This window comes from Hevea brasiliensis, chromosome 17, assembly GCF_030052815.1.
Source record: "Hevea brasiliensis isolate MT/VB/25A 57/8 chromosome 17, ASM3005281v1, whole genome shotgun sequence".
NCBI lineage: Eukaryota > Viridiplantae > Streptophyta > Magnoliopsida > Malpighiales > Euphorbiaceae > Hevea > Hevea brasiliensis.
The window spans coordinates 3148803-3172995 of NC_079509.1; the positions used below are offsets into that span (position 1 = coordinate 3148803).

The 24193-nt window shown below is 30.0% G+C and overlaps 1 protein-coding gene and 1 pseudogene across 5 annotated transcripts; one reads left to right on the plus strand and one right to left on the minus strand.

Moving 5' to 3' along the window:
- Positions 1-2: 2 nt before the first annotated feature.
- Positions 3-9839, minus strand: LOC110637527 (cyclic nucleotide-gated ion channel 1-like; annotated as a pseudogene).
- Positions 9840-17365: 7526 nt separating this feature from the next.
- Positions 17366-24006, plus strand: LOC110637488 (probable protein phosphatase 2C 76). Of its 5 annotated transcripts, XM_021787608.2 has the most exons (10): positions 17367-17664; positions 18021-18146; positions 18243-18542; positions 19347-19474; positions 20053-20151; positions 20431-20589; positions 21358-21444; positions 22244-22335; positions 23123-23197; positions 23586-24006. In XM_021787608.2, exons 3-10 carry the CDS (start codon positions 18295-18297, stop codon positions 23742-23744), a joined length of 1047 nt encoding a protein of 348 aa, XP_021643300.2. In that variant the 5' UTR covers positions 17367-17664; positions 18021-18146; positions 18243-18294; the 3' UTR covers positions 23745-24006. The 5 variants fall into 5 exon arrangements, with proteins under 5 accessions (XP_021643304.2, XP_021643300.2, XP_021643303.2 ...); XM_021787612.2 differs by lacking the exons at positions 18021-18146; positions 23586-24006 and adding an exon at positions 22951-23027 and having other exon boundaries at positions 17366-17664; positions 23123-23188; XM_021787611.2 differs by lacking the exon at positions 18021-18146 and having other exon boundaries at positions 17367-17762.
- Positions 24007-24193: the final 187 nt, after the last annotated feature.

The window sequence follows — 24193 nt, forward strand, 5'->3', positions numbered from 1 at the left end:
TATATCCTCTAACCTAATGTGCTCTACTTGTTTAATTGAAACTTTCGTATGTTTACGTTTCACATGACCAATAATCAAACACAGAATATCATAACTAATAGACTATTTTTCTTCAGCCGTAAAATCAGGTTCTGCAGGCTTTTGAAGCAGCATGGCTGGATCCCTCTCCAACAACCTTGCCTTCCGAGTACCAGTACGCCGTAGAGCACGAAGTGCATTTGCAGCAAATCGTGAGGCATATATGGCGGTGACACCTAAACTTGGCGAGTTCCCACTTGTATTAGCTAATGCATCTTGGAACCTTTTCTCCTCCTGTTGGAGAGACTCTTCAAGCTTCTTTTTACCATACCTGCCCCATGCAGCTTGTATAAAGCAGGCTGCCCAAGTCCTCCACTGTTACGAGAAAAACCTGAATGTGTGGTGTGGCGGAGTTGCGTACTGTGTTACCTGTGGAATGAATTTTAAGCCATCAGCCCATAGAGCAAAGGCCTCAACTTCAGTAATGGTTTGAACAGTTCTGGTTGAGATAGGAAGGTTAGATGAGCAGTGGGGATCTAGGGCCCATGTGAGCAATTCCTCCCCGCAAAAGTCACCAGCTGTAAGGCATTCAGAGTTGAAGAAGCCAGTTCGTCCACCATTGGTGGTCATGGTTATAAGCTTGCCTCACACGATGAACAGCATCTCGTCAACTGGGTCTCCCTCCCGAACAACATAGCTTTCCTCTGTGTAAAGCATCGGCTTGAGCCGGTCACACATCGCATCTGGTAGTTGTTCATCCATCTTTTCAAACATTGGTACCTTGAAAAATAAATCCAGGAAAGGAGGATAAATTAAAGATCTAGAGAATATTGAAGATGCATAGAGAAACACAGATTAACTTGTAATAATGTTTATTTCTGGTGTGAAATGCATTTGGCCATTAAGATGATTAGTTTATGTATCCTTGACAAGGAAAAGAAATAAATAAAGTTAAACATTTCAACTAAGGATAATTATCAGTTTTCTTTTACTATTTTAACTGGGAAAAGAACCTGGCCTGTACTGCAAACTCCAATAACATAACTGCATTATTCTCACAAACTACTATGATATTCACAGCAATTTTTAAAAGTCATTTTATCAAATCACTGCCCCAAGCCACTAAAAATTACTCAAACCTGGAGCCAAGCCATGACTGGTCACACTAGCCAGAATCGCATTTTTCCCTTTTGTGAACATATCATAAAAAAGGGAAGGAGGAGGAAAATAAAGGGGGCATAATGGTAATATATGCTGAATTAAATCATAAAAAGGTATTTGAAAACATTTCATAAAATATAATATCTCATGCAGCCCTCCTGGAAATAAAAGGAGAAAAAATTCACACTCATAAGTAAGGCCAAGCAGAGATGACGTTTTATGTCTCTTCTAAGGTCCATGGGAAGATTGTGCACCAGATTCTCTTAATCAACACCTCCAGTTTCTTGCCATTTGTATTGTTCATGTCGCCTGATCTGCTCCCTCAGATTCTCAGGAAGCAAGCGGTGAGACATCAATTGCTCTGCATCTCGCCTCTTAACTCTCATTTCCTCCAATCTGGTGTCCGTGGATTGCAAATAACTCTGTTTCAGAGAGTTTAGTTCATCAAGACCTATACCACAAAATTTTGTGCCCAGACCATCTAATTTGTAACACCCCTATTGGTATAGCTTGATATATTTCACTGTTCCAGTGACCGGTGTCGGTCCGGACAATTAATGGGATTAGGGCCACACTTAAGACAACTTGAGAAGCCATAAACACAAATAATTAGTAATGTTTAATTAGTTAACTATAAATAAGAAAAACAGAACATAAGAGGTTAAACGAGCCGAGAGTCACAGCGATGAGTGACCTCCTCGGGAACGACTGCGAAGTCGTTTTAAACTCAAATTTCGAACCGTAAAAAGTGACGCTGCGGTCCTTAGGACCCTTATGAACACAGTGGAAAAGAGAAAATCACGAAAAAGAACTGTTAAGTCAGTCAAATAATTAGGTCAGGGAGCCGGAAGAAATATTGGATTATTTACAAACCGGGTTGAACCGGTGAGGGGCAATTTGGTCAATTGACCCCGAGAGCTAACTCCTGACCTAACTGTCAAATAAAATCGGAGAAAAGAAAATCTCGGAATCGAGAATTAAATTAAAGAACTAATAGAAAAAAATAAATAGAAAAAAAAAAAAAGAAGATGGAAAAGTCAAAGGTGATGATATCATGAATGATGTCATAAAGAAATTAATTAGTTGAATTATTAATTTGGGATTTGTGGTCTTCCATAAGATAAAGATAAGAAAAGAAAAAAAAATTTAAAAACCTCATTTCCTTCTTCCATTGTGCCGCGCCATTTTCTTTCCAAAAACCTCCATGAATTCTCTTTATCTAAGCTTACATCTAAGCTTGAATTTCTTCAACCAATTTACATAACTTCCCTAAAAACTTCACTAAAGCTTGTTATTACAACTTGAGAAGATGATAACAAGAAGAAAAAAGAGTTAAAGATAGGGTTTGAAGGATTTAAGAAAGGTTAGTGTGCTAACTTACTATTTTACTTCTTTAAATGCATAATTAGTTGTGAAAGTGAGTTTAGAACTTGATTAAATGAAACAAATATGGGGGAAGGACCATTGCTGAAATTTCGGCCTGGTTGAAGGGAGTATGAATTGCATGAATTTAATGAGTTTGAATGAGTTTATGGCCCTCCATTAGTTGATTGATTATGTTGAGAGCTTTAAATTTAGTTAATTGCAATAATTAAATGAGTTAGGGTTTGAATGTTAAGGTTTGTGAACCAAAATTTGGAGAAATGAGTAAATGGCATGTTTGACCTGTTGTAAGGTGAAAAATGGTCAAAAATGACCAAAGGAGATGTGTTTGAATTGTTAGAAGTGAAGCCAAATTCGGAGGTTGCAGCATGACCAAACCAACTTTGAAGGACCAAAACGGAAAATTTACAAGTCCAATTGATATGCCACCAATTGGGGATGAAAATAGACATAAAATGGCACAATTTTCATTAAGGAACCATGCCCAAAAACTGACCACAACCTAGTGAACCAATTGACCAAAGTTGGTTGAGAGCAGTCTGCCACTGTACAAACTGACCAAATGAACAGTGTTTGTTCATTTGGTCATAACTCGAGCTAGGCAGGTCAAATTGACCTGAAATTTTACCAGCAATTAGATAAGATATAGATCTAAAACTTTCATGAAGAACACCACCCCAAATTATGCCATTAACCTAGTCAAATTATTGAGCAAAGTTGAATTATTGAACCTGCAACTCTGCAGAATTGCCATTGAGCAGTAAAGTTCCAATGGCTATAACTCTCTCTAGAAAACTCCGATTTAGGCGATTCTTGAACCGATGGAAACCTAAGACATAGTAGAACATTTCGTATGAAGGAAATTAGACCAAATTATGGACTTAACTTGATCAAATTATTGAATGAAGTTGGACCAAAAATCTGCCAGAACCATAGTTGCAGTATGAACAGTGCACGTGAACAGTAACTGTATTTTGGCTATAACTTGAGCTACAAAACTCCGATTGGGGTGATCCAAAAATGAGAATACACTTAAGACAATAAGGAACATTTTCTATGAAGGAAGTTTTGCCAAATTCCAACAGTAGATTGACCAATGGAACAGTGCAACTTCGGAGCACCAAAACCGAAAATTGGCAATTTTGCCAAAATGACCTAAGCTTTGAGAAAATGACCAAAACCAACAAGTTTAATGACCAAAATGTGGTATGTGGGTGAAGTTGGAGTTCCCATACCTATTAAGCCTTAGAAAGTCAACTATTTGACTTGAATAGTGCAGTGAATAGTAACCCGAAACACAAAATTTAAAGAACGTCGAATTTAGCACGTTAGAGCTAGGTAATTGTGAAGCTAAATTTATTTTGGATTTATGTTAAGTTCTAGTACTGAAACATTGTAAAATTGTGTGTTTCAGTTGAAAAGAATATCGGGAAGGAACCCGAGGAACCGAGTCGAGGCTAAGGGACGACTCGCTTGAGGTTTGTGCACAATAAACCTTATTTAAGCATTTTACTCTTGAAAAATTGATTTAGCACGCATTATGAATTTATGAACTTTTGTGTTGCCACCTTGTGGTCAAATTGTAACTTTGGAAATTGATTTGATTTTTGTATGCAATATTTGAATGAAATGTTTGAAATGGATTTTTGATTCACACTTAGCATGACTGTTACTTATTATTCCTCCTTCATTTATGGGGTTGAGATCGTTTATTTTACTCCCTCTCTGGCTTGCCAGTTGAGGTTGTAGATCGAATGAGTACTCATTAGCTAGCTAGCCACCTCCCTCATTGATTTTCATTGATGGGGTTGAGATTGCTTTGTCGTGGTGTACAACGCGGCATTGATCGGAAATTTTGTGTCATGGCTTAAGTTGTGTATGACTTGGCAACACTGTGTTTATGAAATTGTTTGACTAAACTGTGTTTAATAGATTATTTGGCAAAATGGTGTTATTATGAACTTGGCTATTTGTGAAATATGATTGAGAAATATTTAAAGTATGTTTGGCAACGAATGATTTATTTATGGCATTTTAAATTTTTATTGTGCACCACTGAGTATTTTTATACTCAGCGATGGCTTATTTTGCTGTCGCAGATAAGAGCAAGGAAAAAGCAGCAGAGTGAGCTGCTACTGAGTTGAAGATCACATCAAACTTTTGTACGAGTATTATTTTATACCCTTGTAGATAATTTTGATGTAAATATGGAAATGTTGTATGTATCAATGTAGTTGAGCAGTTGTAAATAAATTATAATAATATTTTTTGGATTTTCTTCTGTAAATTTAATATTTGTATTTATGAATTTCTCATTTTATGCTTGTGAATGGAGATATTAAATATTTTGAGATGAGAAATCTTGTTTTGTATTGTGAAATTATTTTGAAGTGTGTTGAACTGAGTTGATTGAGTTTTTGAAGGTTGGGAGTTGTGAAATATTTTTGGAAGTGGTTTTTTTTAGATAATTGAAGAACTGTTTACTCCAGTTTTCAAACAGAACTCTGTCAAAATTTTTATAAAAATTGCAGCAAAATTTAAAATGGACAAAATTTTTACTAGTATTTAAGCTTTGAATAAATGACTTTTAATTCTCACTAAAATGCTCACCACTTCCTAAATGTACGAAAATCGTTTTAAAATCCCTTGTAGTGTACTTAATGAGTTATCGGTAGGTGAAGTTCGGTAGTTCATTAAGTATTATACGGGATCATGTTATGCCTTACGGAGGGGTAAGGTGTGACATAATTAACTTGACTTGCATATAATAATCAGCTAAACTCTAATAGTCAGCTAAGCTAAACCATTATAAAAGCAGTGTTCTTTGGACATGTGGACAATTGAAATGACTCCATTCAACAACAATAAAGGAAACAGGTAAAACACTGTACCACTGATAACAAATCACATGTGCATCTCTCAAAATGCTGGCTAAGTAAGTAGGTGCACAAAAACAAAATAGATGTCTTCACAAAGTGAACTTCTTAAGTTCTTTCTCTTTAAAAGAATAAAAGGAATGAAGGGGAGAATGTGGGTTTTCAAATAAATGCAACCACCATAATATATTAATAATAAGGGATTCCCATCTGATATTCAAAATCTTCTCATGCTCAAGCTCCATACTATAGCTGACCAAAATATTCATGATAAGGGCTATGCCATAATCAATTGTGAGTATCCCTTATTGCTACCCATGGATTTTGGCTCCTACTAAATACTAGTAAGATAACAATAAATGGTGAATGAAATGCAAAGAGAAACCATTTCTATTCCATTCCGCTAAACATCAAAGCATAAAGAAAAGCAACAAAATGAAAATTTAATACCAACCGGCATATTTCCAATGAGAAAAGAAAACAGTACCAACCCTGAGATAGAAATCACAACTGCAAAACAGATTTCCCAGACAAAGGTACTCGTTTTAAGGTTTTGACCAAGAGAACTGCAAAAAGGAGTAAGGTACAGATATCAGATAACCCTTTTAAAAATATACAGTGCTTTAAAAATCTTAATTGGAAATGGATAGAGATGACACAAAATATTAAAGGGTTCAGAGAACAAAATTATGCATAAGAATGAAGACTGAAACGCCTAAAAATCAACAAGCACATCAGCAGACATGAGAGAGAAATTATAGAGTCCATATATCCCATTGACAAAAGCACATGTTTTACCAACAGAAAACACATAAGGCAAACAGTGCTAAATAATTGTGCCCTTCAAAGATGAAGAAAGGATAAAAATACAAACCTCAGATTTCTCAGGCCCCACCAAAAGCAGTAAAAGAACTTCTTTGGAAAATCATTAGATGCCACAACATCAGATTTAAGGGCATTAAGGAATATTCCAAAGTCAAAAAATGTTGTTTTTGGTGTTTGTACAGAGCAAAAGGCATTCAGAAATGCTGCATTGTCTCCTTTATTAGTACCACAATACAAATAATCACGATGCAACCAGAACCATGACAGGCTTTTTTCCAGCATGTAGTTTCTCTTTCTATGGAAAACAAGTACCAAAAGGCTCCAATTACTTATAAAGAACAGCCAGTCAATTAAAATTTGATGACAACAAACAGCTCAAAAGTCCAAAACTTATGCAAGAACACAATTTTTTTCATATTACTTTTCATCTACCAGTGCAACATACATTATTACATCAACACAAGTCAAGAGCCAAACTGTGTCACACACACAGCGAGAGAGAGAGAGAGAGAGAGAGAGAGAGAGAGAGAGAGAGAGAGAGAGAGAGAGAGAGGGACGAATTAAATTTGTGCACCTGTTAAAGCCACAGACAACATCAAAATATATAAACACAAAAACAGTCACGTATGAAACTTCCAAATAGTTAAAATAACTGGAAAAAAAACCAATTAAAAAGAGGTGAAGATCTCCATCAATGCTAATACCTAAAGCCAAGCCCCCTAGTGTCCTATTTATGCATGGCATTGATCCATACCTCTCATTTATTTTACAATAAAATGAATAACCACCTAATAATCAAATTTACATGACTAGCAAGCATGTAAAGAAAAAGATTAAATCCAGCTCCTGCCGATGCAGTTTCTGTCAACATGCCAGAAGTTCTTGTAACTTCCTTATACAATGGATAGAGTCGCATAACCCTTGGCAAATACTGGAAGCAAACAACAAACTTTAACAAGTTCTTTGCATTCAAAGATCTTGAGCCTCTCATTTTTGGAATGACGACTAAAAAATACCACCTCACATAGAACAGCAAGTTAAAAATCCACAGAAACCATCAAACTCCATAATAAAATGCTAATTTAGAGAAAATTTTGAGCTATGAAAGTTTGAAGTACAGCAGCTTTGAAAATCCAAGGGTTCCTAAAACAACTTGCCTTAATTGATATCTAAATCTAATAAAACATTGTCCTACTTATAAGTTTGCTGACAAGTATTTCAGAAACACACAGGTATGGTAGAGCAGTTTCCCTCACCTGTGGAAGTGGAAGGACTGCAAGGATGTCGATTACAAAATATGAAGACAGATACCTCTTGGCTATTTCCCAAGAATCTTCAACTAAAACACCTCTTCCAAATACTTGAGAAGATGAAGCAATAAAACCCGTACGAAACTGAAAAACAATATGAAGTATGTAAAAAATATCTGCGAACCAATGCAAAACACTAGCTGTAATCTCCATCTTTCTGCCCAAGTCAAGACACTTCTTATCATCATTAATCACAGGTACATAAAAGAATAAAGGATCCAGTGAAACAGTAATCACACATGACAATACAAATATCTTATTTCACTTCTGAAGGAAAGACCCCTGCAGATCAAGAATTTTATTCTTGGAATTCAAGCCTTTAGCATTAGTACTACTGAATGAATATGATTTCAATGATTTTTTTTTATCCTTTTGATGCTTTCAGAGCCAGATTCTAATCCTCTTTCAAACTTGTCAGAAACAGATCTTACAGTCATCCTAATTTTTCCTTGAATGTATCCCATTACTTGCAGAATATTGCACTTCGGTACTTTTCTCTGACTTCCAATCCTGAAACCTGAACAACATATTATCAACAAGAATAGTCAGTCTACACCATGTGCTTAAGTTGAAAAATCCTAAATCACAACAACTACAAAATATTTGAAAGGTACCATAGAAATTATAGAATATCTCAAAATCAAACTCAGATGCCGACTATAAATTCAATCCAACTAAACATTAATGATGTTGGAAGCAAGGGAAAAAGAAAAACTGACTGTGATACAAAAATCCAAAAAGACAATGAAAATTGCAAAAACATAATAAATTGTCATCAAACGAAGCATCATATTTAGAGGCTCTAGTGGTGGTCCGTTCCACCACTTGAAGGTCTGAAAAAGGTTGTAGCAGAGACGCCCACAATGGAAAGGCTTGACCATAATTTCACTTTGAAAAAATAAAGGATGATTTTCTTTCACTAAAAGAAAATAAAAATATATAGAAAGCGCTATCTCAAACTTGCTATATGGCTGATTTGCGTTCTACAATTTACATGTCTGATGCTGATTCTAAGTACTCCTATACCTGCTAAATATTCATTTTCTCTTCATAATTGTAAGTAGTGCTCAATGATAGTTAAGTTCTTCTTAAATGCCATAATGGTGTTTTAAACTGAAGCATATAATGCGAGTAAGAAGTAATTAAAGGGCAAGACAAATGCAAACATTTCAAAACAATGAGTGCAGTTTTAAAAGGAACTTACCTTACAAACTTCTCCTGTGGATAATTCATGACCGTAGCTCATTGAAGTTACAATCTGCATTGAAAACCCAAACTTCAACAAGTAAATAAACCCAAGAATCTTCATACACTGTACAGCAGTCGAATGTCAAACCCTGAAAAAATTTTAAAATAAAATGATATTAGAAGTTTAGAGCACTCCTCTTTAAACACAAACCCAAATGCAACCTTTGCAGGCCCTCAATATCAAGGCACAATAAAATTCAGAGACAATGATAATTCAATGGACGTTAAAAACAACAAATCCGGTCATGGAACTAACTATTACTGCCATCAGTACAAACACTAAATAAAACAAATTCACAAACACTCTCTTCATAGAAAACTTATTGGAAAATAGCTGTATTCAGGTAACCAGTAATGTCGATCAAAAGCATTTTAAAATTAGGATTATTAGATAAAAGTAACAAAAGGTATGATTGATTTCCCCAAAGATACTAAGTTGCAGATATGCCACTAATATCCTTCCAAGAATATCTTGATTGGCATTGGCAAATGGCAATTCCCACAGTACTAACATTATAGATAATCTACATGCATCCATACAGGCGAGAAAGAAAAAGATACACAAAAGAATCTCAACTTAAAGTGGACTACCCAAAATATAGGAATTTGAAAATTCCAAAAACAAAAAAAAACAACTTTTCTCTAGCGCTTTCATATGAATGTAAAATTAGTACTCAAAAACATCTATTTTTAGAAATAGAAACTGATGTTATTTTTAGAAGTAGAAACTGATGTCAGCGCTTATTAAACTGGAACAAATCAACTAATCGAAGCAAATTGAAGAATTCGATAATGAAAATGAAGAAAGAAAAATAGAAGATACCAATGAAAGAAATATCAGTGATTGATCAACGACTGCGGTTCCTCATCAACACTACATCAAAGACATCTTCTTCACCTTAGGCTTCTGGTGAGGAATCAAGAGGCGAAAGCTTCCCCTAAACGTCTAGGGCAAGGACTCTGCCTCTAAATCACATCAGACGAAATATATATATATATATATATATATATATATATATATATATATATATATAATGTCCCAAACAGTTGCTGTCAGGGATGACCGGATGAGGCAAGAATTATTGTGACGATGGGGCCCACTTTTTGCTATCCAAACAGTGCCTCAGGTTTGTTTGCTCCTCTCCGTTGCTCTAAAGCGCGTGCCGTCATCTGGATGATGAGACGGGATTCTGTGGCAATTTTAATTGGTAAAAGTAAAACGATGGTCAAAAAGGAACCGAACGGAATTTGAATTCTGATGTAAGCAGTAAGCAGTAAGCAGAGACAGACACCTAAGTCCTGAGCTGCTAGGAAAGAGCGCCAAGTGATGGAGAAATCAACGCGCGTTTGTTAGTCAATGCCACATTCTCTTTTACTCGTCGTTGACAAAAAATCGTCAGCGACGACTTTTGCCTCGTCGCCTGAATGTCTCCCTTCGGATCCTCCTCTACGGTTAAAATATTGTTTGTTTGAAGGAATAATCTAAGGGAAAGCTCATCAAGTATACTAGAGTCAAACTCAAGCTTAGGTCGATTTCAAACACTCCATGGTAGATTTGAATATTATGATATATTTATATATTAATATGTACGGACAAATATATATAAACTTTAAATCAATATTTAAAAATTATTACTATTTCATTGTACATTATTTTTAATTAATGGGAGCAACGTATTAATTAAGATGAAAACCACAATCAGCCTGAGTTGCTTTAATGTAATTTAGGATTAATGAATTAAATCAGTGGAGAAAATGAATTTATATAGTTGATTTTAAATTTTTAGAATAAAAAATTAATTAAATTAAATCATTACATAAGAGTTTTTAATTTTAGTTTTGATTTAATTTTAATTAGCGAAATACTCGTGCTATGTGTGGTAATATATATATATATATTTTAATTAAAAATATTTTAATATTACTATTTAAAATATTAAAATTTTAAAATATTAACTATAAATTTTAATTAAATAAGTTAATAACTTAATGGCTATAAATTATTTTTCATATATAATAATAAAAAAATATTTTAAAATAATAAAAATTAAATTAAAGTAAATTAAAATTTATTAAATGCATAAAAGGAAGAAAAAAATTTAAATATTAATTTTTCTTCAAAATAAATATGAGTCTTGATTTTAATGCAATTGACCTTTTAAATTAAAAATTATGAACATAATAACATGTGATAATTATATTTAGTATTTATATTAAATTTATTTAAAAAATACGAAAAATGCTTAATATTGAATGTTATCTTTTAAAAAGTTTAAAAATTAATAAATATGCATTACCTTTAATAATTCGATATGTTAAAAAAAAATTAATCATTAATTTCTTATAAAAATTTAAAAATGATTTATTCTAATTTAGAGTAGATATTTTAAAGGAAATTAAACTTTTAGTTGTAATAATAATTGGATAACCATTATAATATTAGTTAAATTTTAAAATTAAATATCTTGAGTTATCAAATTATTAGTAATTAAATACTAAATTTAATTGCAGTAAATGTATTCAAAGTATTTAACTTTCCTTTAAATAACTGCCATTAACTTTTTAAATTAAAATGTAAGAAACTTGTAATGAATGATAATTATGTTTAGTAATCAATACTTTTTCTATTATTTAAATTTAGAAGATCAAAATAATTAAGAACCGTATTTAAAAATAAAATTATATAATAATTATATATTACAACCATTTAAGAAATATATAAAAATTATTGTCAATAAATGTAATTAAAAATCGCTACTTTCTATAAATGTGACAAATTTAAAATCATATCTCTTTTGAAATTTATTTTATAAAATCTAAACAATTTTTTCATCAGAAAGCGAACATATAATATACATAAATTAGCATATGTATGTTCATTGAGTATAATTAATAAATTAATATTATTAACTCTTAATTTTTCTATCTCTAATTAAATTAAGCTTTTATAGACATTTGTAATAATAATAATAGCTACTTATTATAATATTAAAAATGTAATAATTATATAATTTGTAACTTACATATACATAATTAGGGAATTAATAACTTAATCACAATTTATAGAAATTATATCATTAATTAATTTTTATAAATAATAATAAAATAATATAACATAACTTTTAATATTAACTAAATTAATAATATTAATTATTTATTAATATACTATAAAAAATATCAAAAAAATAATGAAAATTAAATATTAATATAAATTTGTTGTTTACCATAACTATGAAAATAAAATTTTATTTCATTTCATTTTTCCACAATTCATTTTATATAGCATTCAATATATAATTAAAAATATGTATTTATTAAATGAATGCTAAAATAAGATAAATAAAAATAAAATAATATTAAAGTAAATTAAAAATTATTAAATATATATAAGAGAGAGAATTAAAGTAAAATATTTAACTCTATATGACTACTTCCATAGCATAATTTTAAATTATTTTATTAATTTTAAAATATATATAATTATTAAAATTTTATAATGAAATGAAATAATGAAAAATTCAAGAATAATTAAATGAAAAATTTATAAAATTATTAAAATATGTCTAATATTTTTAATTAGTTAATCATAAAAATTGTGATAATAATGGTAATAGTAAAAATAATTAATAGTTACAGTAATAGTAATAATTAATTACATTAATTAATATTAACATAACAAGATTAATATTAACTAAATTAATAATATTAAATATTTATTAATATACTATAAAAAATATAAAAAATAATAAAAATTGAATATTAATATAAATTTGTTGTTTACCATAACTATGAAAATAAAATTTTATTTCATTTTATTTTTCCACAATTCATTTTATATAGCATTCAATATATAATTAAAAATATGTATTTATTAAATGAATGCTAAAATAAGAAAAATAAAAATAAAACAACATTAAAGTAAATTAAAAATTATTAAATATATAAAAGAGAGAGAGAATTAAAGTAAAGTATTTAACTCTACGTGACTACTTTCATAGCATAATTTTAAATTATTTTATTAATTTTAAAATATATATAATTATTATTTTTTTATAATGAAATGAAATAATGAAAAATTCAAGAATAATTAAATGAGAAATTTATAAAATTATTAAAATATGTCTAATATTTTTAATTAGTTAACCATAAAAATTGTGATAATAATGGTAATAGTAAAAATAATTAATGGTTACAGTAATAGTAATAATTAATTATATTAATTAATATAATTATTAAATTTAAACTATATATATATATATATATATATATATATATATATATATATATATATATATAATAAAGAGTCTTTCCTATATTTAATTAGATTGAGATTTCTACATATTTGTAATAATAATAATAATAATAATAATAGCTATTTATTACAATATTAAAGTAATAACTAAGTAAATAGTTTACAACTTAAATTTGATCATAATTTTAAAAAATTATATCATTAATTAAATTTTCTAAATGATAATAAAACAATATAATATAATTAATATTATCAAAGTAATAATATTAATTATTTATTAATATATTATAAAAAATATAAAAAAATGAAAATTAAATATTGATATAAATTTCCTATTTGCCATAACTATGAAAATAAATTTTTATTTCATTTCATTTTTTCATAACTCATTTTATATATATATATATTACTAAGAATTTTGATCATAATTTAGAGTAGATATTTTAAAGGAAATTAAATTTAATTAAAACTATTTAGGAAATATAAATAAAATTTAATGTTGAAATTTTTCTTTTTAAATTGAAGATTAATTACTTTTAAAATTTTAATCATTAGTTTCTTACAAAAATTCAAATATACTCTGATTTCTGATTTTAATTTAAAGCATATATTTTAAAAAAAATTACACCTAATGGAAAATTTTATCATTAATTTTTAAAAAAAAAAAATCAAATATCTCATGATCTTTAGTTATAACTTTAAACAGATGTTTTAAAGAAAATTAAACTTAATTATAATAATTAATAATTTTTCATTATTTAAATTTAGAAGATCATATTAATTAAGAATTATATTTAGAAAATTGTATTATATAATAATTATATATTACAACTATTTAGGAAATATAGATAAAATTTAATTTTGATATTTTTTTAAATAACCTTTAATAATTAGACATCTTTTAAAAAAAATAAATTATTAAATTTTCATAAATATTCAAATACATTTGATTATTGGTTATAATTTAGAACATATATTTTAAAGAAAAATAAATTTAATTAAAACTATTTAGGAAATATAAATAAAATTTAATGTTAATATTTTATTTAAAAAAATTAAAGAAATTTAAATTTAGAAGTTATATAATAATTATATATTTTAACTATTTAGAAAAATACTAAAAATATTATGTCTCCAAGTCACAGTTTTTTTTTTTTCTAGTTACAATTTTTTTCTGTAGTTACAATTTTTTTCTTCTTCGCATTCATTTTATTAGCGTTTTGCTTTAAAATGATAATCTCCCTTATGATTATTTATGAATTCTCACTTCTTCTGTCACTATTTCTGGTAATTTTGTTATGTTTTTTCTTTTTTAATTTGACTTTGTTATACTCAGTTCTGTGCTCTGTTTCTTATTGGGATTGTTAATTTTCTATTTAATTTCTCTAAAAATAAAAATATTTCATTATTCTCAAATAATATGAAAAACCTTCGTTACTAAGAATATTATTTTTTTGGACTTATTTTTTTGCAAGAACATGTCATTCTATTGTAATTCTAGTTAAACAAAAATTGATTTTATTTATTTATTTATTTATTTTTAATACTATGTGAGGCATTTTTTATTTGTTGAGATAAATCTTATATTAGATCTTTCTAGTATTTGATTTGTAAATTTAAGATTGTAGTGCATATATAATAATATGTTTGTGGTACAACCTCAAAATGAAGACAAATGGCTTGCAGTGACTTATTTACCTCACTTCAAGTCTGAATAATCATTACAATTCACAAATAATAGAATTTGGATCACAGAGAATAGAATATTATTTCCTTAATTTCTTGTACTTAATAAATTAAATTTTGATATTGATAAAAAAGAAAATATATGTATTTAGGTAGTAACAAGTTAAATTTCGATTATAACTTAAAAATTAAATAAGGAAAAAAAATATAATCAATAAAATTGATAAATGAGGTAAGACAAAAAATTATCAGTAATAAATTTAATTTAATATAATCAGCATGTGTAGGAAGAAAAAAATATTATTAGCAATAAATTTAATTTAATATTGTCACTTTCCATTACCACTTAGCACAGAAAAAATTTGATTATTTTAAATATTATCATGTGACATAAATATAATACTTTTAAAATTTTATATGACTGCCCTGCATTTTATATATATATATATATATATATATATATATATATATATATATATATTAATGAACTTTTTAAGCAAATATTACAAGAAAAGAACAAAGGCGGAAACTCTAAAGTATGTCAAAGCTTAAGGATCGGGATTGGAACGGGATGGAAGGGTCCGATTCTTAATTTATTTTAATTATACTTTTAATTTTATTTTATTTTATATTTTAATAAAAATTTATGTTAATTTTTATTTTTTAAAAAATCAATTTTAATTAGAAATCAGCATTAAGAATTTCAATCCAAACGAGGACCCAATGATTTGATAAATTTTACCCACTCAATTTTCCTGATTATTTTATTTTAATAATTATATTTTAATTTATTTTAATAAAATTATTTATTTTTTATTAATAGTCACTCAATCTATGAGTAAATTTTTTAAATTGTATGTTTTATATATCTCTGAATCATAAAAAATTTATATATTTATCAGGTAAAATTAATTCTTTTAATATTTTTTCAGTTTAAAGACAATTTCTCAATTCATTCTTTCTCAACCTTTGTCCCAACCTTAATATTGTGCGAGACAAGAATAAAAATATATTCCTTCGTGATCTACCCCATACAATAATATATTATTATTTTTTTATTAAAAATTATTTTATTTCTATATATTTATATATTATATTTTTAACAAAAATATAATATATTATTATAATTATATTTAAAACTTATATTTTTAATATATATTTTATTTTTTATAAATAAATTTACATTATATAATAATAAATTAAAATAAAAATAAAAAAAGAAAGTATTCGTGAAGAACCTTACCGAGAAAGTAACTTAAACTCTTATAGGGTAGAAATAAAGGGAGTGATCCCCCAATCTTAGGAATGGTAAAAGTTCTAAAACCCGAGCTACTCCACCTCGAATTTGATTAATTTTTACCAACTCTGCCCTGATATTGATTTGTGTGAGACAGAAAGGGAAAAAACTTATTTTCATATATTATTATGCAATAATATATTATTATTTTTTATTAAAAAATAATTTAAATTTAAAATTTAATAAAATATATAAATATATTATTAAAATAATATATAAAATTTATATTTTTAATTATATTTATTTTTTAATAAATAAATTTATATTATATATTAATAAATTAAAATAAAAAAATGAAAAGAAAAATTTCCATTGAGAAATTCGTCTCGCCTCGCATTGGAATGCCGACCTCAAACTCTTATAAAGTGAGAAAGGGAAGAGTAATCCCCACCACCAATCTGTCTCATTGCTATTTCTACTTGATTTATCTATTGTTGTTCCTTTTGTAGAGGGTGTATCATATTCAGATATTTAACTATTTAATAATTACTATATTATAAATGTTTTATATTCATATAAAAAGAACCGTCTCACATGATAATTTTTTTTTTTTAATATTTTTTTTCATAATTAATTTTAATTGAAATTCAAATTCCACACAATTTTAGAACACATTTAGCTAATATTACTCTAAAATCAAATTCCATTTAAAGGAAGGGTCTCAATTAATTTTGGGACGCCACCTTACAGTAGTCCCAAACGCACAAGATAATCGCTAAAGTGGATGCACGAAGAGTACCACGTTGCCACTTGTCTTCGATGCCAAGTTACAACAAAGAGCTAGGCCAGTGCAGCAGTTTTCAGTATGAACAAAAAAAAAAAAAATTGAATCATTTCAGTTTAATTGTTTGAATTTTTTAATTTTATTGATTAGTTTGATTTAAAATTTTTAATATATTTAATTTTTGATTTGATTTAATTTTTTATTAATTAAAATTAATTAAATTAAATAATAAAATAATCTAAATAAATTTACAATATAAGAAATATAAATCTTGAGATTCAAGATATATAAACCGATCGAGGCAAATAAACTTAACTCAAAAAATAAAAATTTTAATATTTTTAATTTAATATAATAAAATTAAATTAAATTATTTTTTTAATTTAATTTAATTTAATTATTTTTTAAATAATCAATTCAATTTAATTTATATTTTTAAGTAATTTAAATTTTTAATTTTCAATATTCAAATCAATTCAAAAGCGAACCGATGGAATGTTCTCCCTACAAAGAGCCACTTCTCTCTCCCTCTCTGTGCAACTCGCACGCTCCTTCATACTTATAATCTCACGCCACTATATATTGGCAAATCACTGTCCCTCTCTCTCTCTCTCTCTCTCTAGGTTTTCAAATTCCTTTAGCTACTAGAGAGAGAGTTTTCAGCTGATTCAAAAAAGTAGATTCAGATCCTCTACTTTCGAACCAGATCATAACTCGGATCCGATTCCCCTCAAAAACTCGCGGATTTTTCAACCAGAGATCCGTAATTTTTTGAATAATTTTCCATTTTTATTTCAAGGGAAACTTCTCTCTCTCTATATATATCTTTTAAGCTCTTTATTATGTTTTGATTTGTCAGCTTTATGAGCCTAGTAGATTAAAAGGTAAGATGTCAATTTGTTTATGATTATGTAGGGATGTGCTTGATTGATTTGGTTTCCTTTCTTGCATCCTTAGACAGACATCCTGTTTTGTAGCTGAGGTAACCCAGAAAATATGAGGAAACAAGAATCAAAATTTTGCGTATATCCATGCTTGTCTTTGTCTCTCTGCATACATCAATCTAATTTGAAGATAATGCAGCTCAATTGTGCTAGTTAGTGTTATTAATTTTCTCAAGCTAATGCTGATTTTAGTTTTTAAAGTAAATTTTCCCACACCACCAAAAGAAAACCTTCAAATTTGAATTCCCAGCACTGCGTTTGAACTGGTCACGACATTTCAATTTGATGATCATTAGGGAACATCTGGTATCGTTTGGCAATATTTTTAATCGTTGAGAGAAATGCTGATTCAAGCAATAAATGAACAATTCACGTTGAAAAAAGAAAAAAAAATTCCTTCACTTGCACCGGATACAACATAGGTCATGCTTGAATCAATCAACTCATTTTTTTTAATTGCATAATAATTTGAGGTGAATTTGATTATGATATGTGGCCTTTCATGATTATGTTGGCAGCTATTTATTTGGGTTAGAGATCTGGCATTGAAGGCCAGACTGCTCTATTTAGATGATATGCAACGCCAGCATAAGGAGTGTGATTGCTCAAGGAGGAATATTATCCAAAACAAGGTCGCAGTTGAGCAATATCAGGAGTTTACATGCAGGTCTCCACCTAAGTTATACGTTAAAACCTGAGTTGTCAATGAATCTAAGTATGATGGTCGATTCGGACTCAACGGCAAAACGGGGACCTGTTGTTGATGTGTTCCCAGAGAGAGATGATGATGGTGGATATGTTAGTGGAGGTTGGAAAAGGTGATTATAGGTTCTCCTTTTTTTAATGGATATATCAATTGGTAGACATTTAGAAAATATTCACTGTACAGATTAGCTACAAGTATATCCACTTTGATGCTCTTTTTTCCTTCTCATGAAAAAAAAAAAAAAAAAAGAAGGCCTTTTTAGGATCATACTTGGGTTGAATTAAAACCCTATCAACTATAGTGTAATATGAGCAGAAGTTGCACTGGTTGCATTTTTCTTTGTGTTTTTTGGTGCAGTGATGTATTTGATAATTTACTTTTTACTTGGTCTTTTACGCCACGTATTTGACTAAAAGCATTTCTCTATGAGATAGCTTGCAGTGGGTTTTGGCGTTATGAATGGTGTCAACTATAATTTGTCGCTACATTTAGACTCAGTGCAGCTCTGTGAGTGAGAGTTTCTTTATGCAGAAATGAAAGAAACTTTGGAAAGCATTAGCAAAAATAAGAAGAAGCTTTGAAAATATTTTTGTTTTTGAAAAGGAAAAAAAGGAATGCAGTTTCAGTTACCATTAAATATTGTTCTTTCTAGCCTTAATTGGTCCCTATCTCAACACTATAGCATTATCATTCAAACACTACTTTTTTATGTTTCTCATGAAAATGGATTATAATTACGAAATTATTATCTTCAAAATCCTTCATATTTCTGCTCTCTGCTTTTATCTTTCACTCTCTTATGCTAATAGAACTGAACTAGGGATCTATAATAGCTATAGTCATAACAAGAAGTTTGTCTGATAGTGCTCTTATCTGATTCTAACAAGCTGTGATTTGGTTTCTTTTCTGTTGACAGTGAAGATGGCAAACTGAGTTGTGGATATTCAAGTTTCAGGGGAAAGAGAGCCACGATGGAGGATTTCTATGATATTAAAAATACAAAGATTCATGGTCAAAGAGTCTCCATGTTTGCAATCTTTGATGGTTTGATTTCCTGATCTCTTTTAATGAAGTTTACCAATTTATAGGTGTTATGAATGACTATCTATTTTTGACTTGAGGTAGAAGGTGCATTACCTGGTGATGGTGAAATGATGCATTATAATAATTGGAGTCTTAATCATTAAGAACCTCCACATGGTAAATATGACCTGTGCAAGGGATGTATAAAAGCGTGGAACCTACTTATTCATTTATTTAATTTTTTAAAGTATGGTTGTCGACGTTAATCACTTGCAGCCAGGAAGTTGCATAAACAGACAATAGACAAATTGATTGGTATCTAACCTGTTGTACGGTTTCAGTTAAGATAGTATCATTTAAGGAAAGAAATATGTAAGTGCTTCTCAAAAAATGGTGCAACTTTGGAGCAGTCTACACGTATTGACATTAAAGCTTTGGATAACTTGAACTAATATCTGCATGATTTTCTTTTATAGCCAGGACTGTTATATACTAGTGAAGCATAATTTTTTTCTTCTTCTTCTTCTTATTCTTCTCCAAATTGCCAATGCATGTGTGTAGAATGGGTTTCAGTTTAACGAATTGACACTTCATTCTAGGTCATGGTGGTTCCCGTGCTGCTGAGTATTTGAAGGAGCACCTGTTCGATAATCTGATAAAGCATCCACAATTCATGGAAAATACAAAACTGGCTATAAGTATGTTCTATTTTTCTGATGCTTATTATTAATGCATCACTTTCCATCTTCAGGATCATGTTATTACATTATATTCTTCTTGTTGGTAGTATTTTTCATGCAGGCACCCATGTAGCATCAGTGTTAAAATTGTCTCACTTTAGGATAGGTCAAAGCCAATATGGTGTATAGTCTCTCATTTCCAGTTTATGGGTTGTGGGGTCCTTCACGAAACACATTTGCAGCCCCTTGAACAAAGTTTGTTATGGCTTTTATATGATAGCCTTATTAACTATGCAGGTGAAACATATCAACAAACTGATGTGGACTTCTTGGACTCTGAAAAGGATACCTACCGTGATGATGGATCTACTGCTTCAACAGCTGTATTAGTTGGTAACCATTTATATGTTGCCAATGTTGGAGATTCACGAACTGTGATATCAAAAGCTGGGAAAGGTAGTTCTTGCATTGTAAATTGCATTTTTAGTTCCATAAGTGGTAATCATTTCGGACAATATTATTGAGAAGAATGACATTCTAGTTATTATTGATCTGCTGGATGTGCCCTTCGAGTAGCAACTACTGAGAAGATAAACATTCAATGCACTCAACTAAACTCAACTAAACCTTTATCAAAAAAATTTGGGGTCGGCTATATGGATTCTCTTTTTCTATTCTAAACGATTTTGGGTTAAATCCTCAGAAATATGTAATGCTTCTAGGTCATGTTGTACTACTCTCCTCCAAGTCAGTTTAGGTCTACCCCTTCTTTTCTTTTTGTCCTCTAACCTAATGTGCTCTACTTGTCTAATTGGAGCCTCCGTATGTATATTGGTGCTGATCAAGGGCCTGTATTGGATAAAGGATCTATGCTATGTAGGTAGTGCCTGCTTAATAAACAAATTTATGGGTACAAGGAATCATTTGATGTTTGCATTTTTTACTCGACTTATATGTTAGTCATTGTTGTGTGTTCAATGTATAACCAAATACTATAGTATGCATTTAATATTATTAATTATTGATTACCATTATTCAGATATAGATTGAGCAAGTATGCATTTAGTTTTTTTAGGACAAAGTAATCATCTGAAATTAAGGTTGTGTTGTTCATCAGATGTTCCAAATCTAATCCTTGTGCTTCCTAAATTGCTATCTTGTACTCTAATGATGCTTGTAATTATTATTTTATTATCTGTGATTATTCGTTTTTCCCATGGACAGCAATTCCTCTCTCTGAAGATCATAAACCAAACAGAAGTGATGAAAGGAAGAGAATTGAAAGTGCTGGGGGAGTTGTAATGTGGGCAGGTAAACATTTTTTAAATTTGGTTTTTGTTTCTATCTTCTTCTTTGGGCTATGATTTTACTTTTCAAGCATCAGACTGAGCTGCAAGTGGTGATTAACCGTTCAGTGGATCTGACTTTTGATGTAGACATTTTGGAATAGTACTCTGTAAAAGGAAGAGATTTGACACTTAAAAAGATGAAAGCCTTTGCAATCTGGATGTCAGGGACAATCTAATTGGGTTAAATTTTGGCATGATTTTTATTGGATGAGTCCAAATGATAGGTGGGGTGTCCTCTACATGAATAAGTTCTCTTATTGCCAAGTTATCTTATGTCCTAGGCTCCTAGCTGACGATTATAAATGCTTTCAACAATCTAATCATTTGGGCAAGGGTTTGAGACAATATAAGTGTGATCTTGAGTGTTGTATTGTAACTAGAGCAAATATGAATTTGCGATGTGCATCTCTCATCCAGAGATTCTCAACCAATCAACTGCAAACCTGAATAAGTCAAGAAACCTGCTATTCATTGTATAAGCTGCTTGATCAACAGATATAACAGAATGCTGTCTAGCCTGATCCAATGATTCCAAACAATTCCAACTAGAAAGGAACAAATTACCTTTTTCTCTCACCGTGTTCATCCTTGCATGGATTTTCAGCAGCAGCCTCAGTTTACATATCAGATAATATTCATCCATTTGTAGAGGACTATTGTACTTTATTTTTTCTTTTAGCTACATTATTCGGTTTAGGATAATTTTGAATAAGTTGTTCATAAAAGTCAAATCATGCATACTGCCTTAATTGTATTGTCAGGCACCTGGAGGGTAGGAGGTGTATTAGCTATGTCACGTGCTTTTGGTAACCGCATGTTGAAGCAATTTGTTGTAGCAGAACCTGAGATACAGGTAATATTTGATATTTTATCTTTGAATAGCGCAAATCTCCCATTATATTAATTTTTAACAATGAATGTTTGATGTTGTAATAAAAAATTTTCTGCTTTGGGCATCGAGCATTTGATATTAATGAGGAATGTGTACAGTGAGAGAATCATGTCAACAAATGGTGGAAAATCTGTTGATTTTGTGTTTTTGTTGTAGGAAAATGTTATGATTGCAAAATAATCTTCTAAACTGTCAATATTTGAGTGGAAAGGATGGTATTTAAATTAAAAGTTACCTTGGCTAGTTTTTGTTAAACATTTAATTATATATTGAAGTTAGTTTTTCTGCAGCACTGAAAATTCAAAAACAAAAAGGAAAAGCAAACCCTAAAACGATTGAAGCCCCTCCTATTGCACAAGTATTAGACTCTGACATTGGCAGCCATTTAAAATAAAAAATTTTCCTTGTGCCTGTCTACAAGGCTCAGAATCAATTCTACATGTGCTACAGTTCATGGGGTGGGGAACGCCTGCCTTTGCTGCTTAGAAAAAGCACGGGCATCCCAAAAATTAGTCAACGTAACATCCCCTCTTGTTTCCTATTATACTTTCATGACACTGTTGGTATTTGTAGCAGCTTCTTGAAGGAATTCTGGATATGATAGCTTTATTTATGTGTCTTGCGGAAGCTCATTCTAGGATGTAACATAAAAGGTTCCTTGCTTATCATAGGTCTAATTGTATGTCATTTTGCTAATTGCAATTCACCAGGCATAGATCAGCAAAATTATGTTCTTTCTTCCTTTCAGGATCTGAAAATAGATGAAGAATTTGAATTGCTTGTGCTTGCAAGTGATGGACTTTGGGATGTTGTACCCAACGCGGTAAGTGCGCCAACCCCACAATCCCTCTCTCTCTCTCTCTCTCTAAGACAAGCACACATGTTCAAATGCCCATGAAGCATCTCTGAGGAAGTATCCAAATGATACGTTAGATATTCTGATCACTAGAAGGAGATATTCCTGGTAGGTTTTTGGGGTTAAGACTTCAGATTCAAATTTTTGGATCACCTTTTAGTGATGTAGTCTCCAGTTGGTCCACTGTCTATACGAATGAGTTGATTTCCTGGATATGAATTTTTTTGTTCCCTTCGGATTGAATCAACCGAACATTCCTGATAATGACGTCAGTTGGCTTTCTGGTTTATGAATATGTACAACTTTTTGTACTTTGCCTTAATTTGTTTGCTGAGTAGGCATGCATTATGTTTAGGATGCCGTTTCAATTGCTAGAACAGAAGAAGAACCTGAGGCAGCAGCCAGAAAATTAACAGAGGCTGCTTTTACGCGTGGCAGTGCAGACAACATAACATGCATTGCGGTGAGATTCCATCACGACAAAGCAGATCCAGCCAATGCCCAGAGCAATTAGAAACTGGTATATATGGTGCATGTGTAGATTTATTGGTGCTTAGGCAAAATCTAATTTTGCAATCTGGGCATGCATGACAACTGAATGTGCATATGGAGGAGTTCATTTGTTTATTCATTGTTTTGTTTCTTAATATACTCATGTATGCAGAACATGGACTCAAGTGTCCTGTTTTATTCCAAACTCGTTCATACATCTGTATGTCTACCTTACTGGTTTTAAATTTCATGTAATAAAAGGTGTTTAGTGTCGTCTTTCCTTCCCTTCTCTCTTTTTGAGGTTAAACCTTATTCCAATTATGCCACATAGTCTCTGAAGTTTAAAGAATTTGGCTTATTGAATGTTCAATTTATGTTTCATGATGGACTGCTAGGCAAAGTTCTTATTTAATATTTAAACCTCTTCAAGGCCGGCCCAGCCCTAAATCAGGGTTCAAATCGAATAGAATC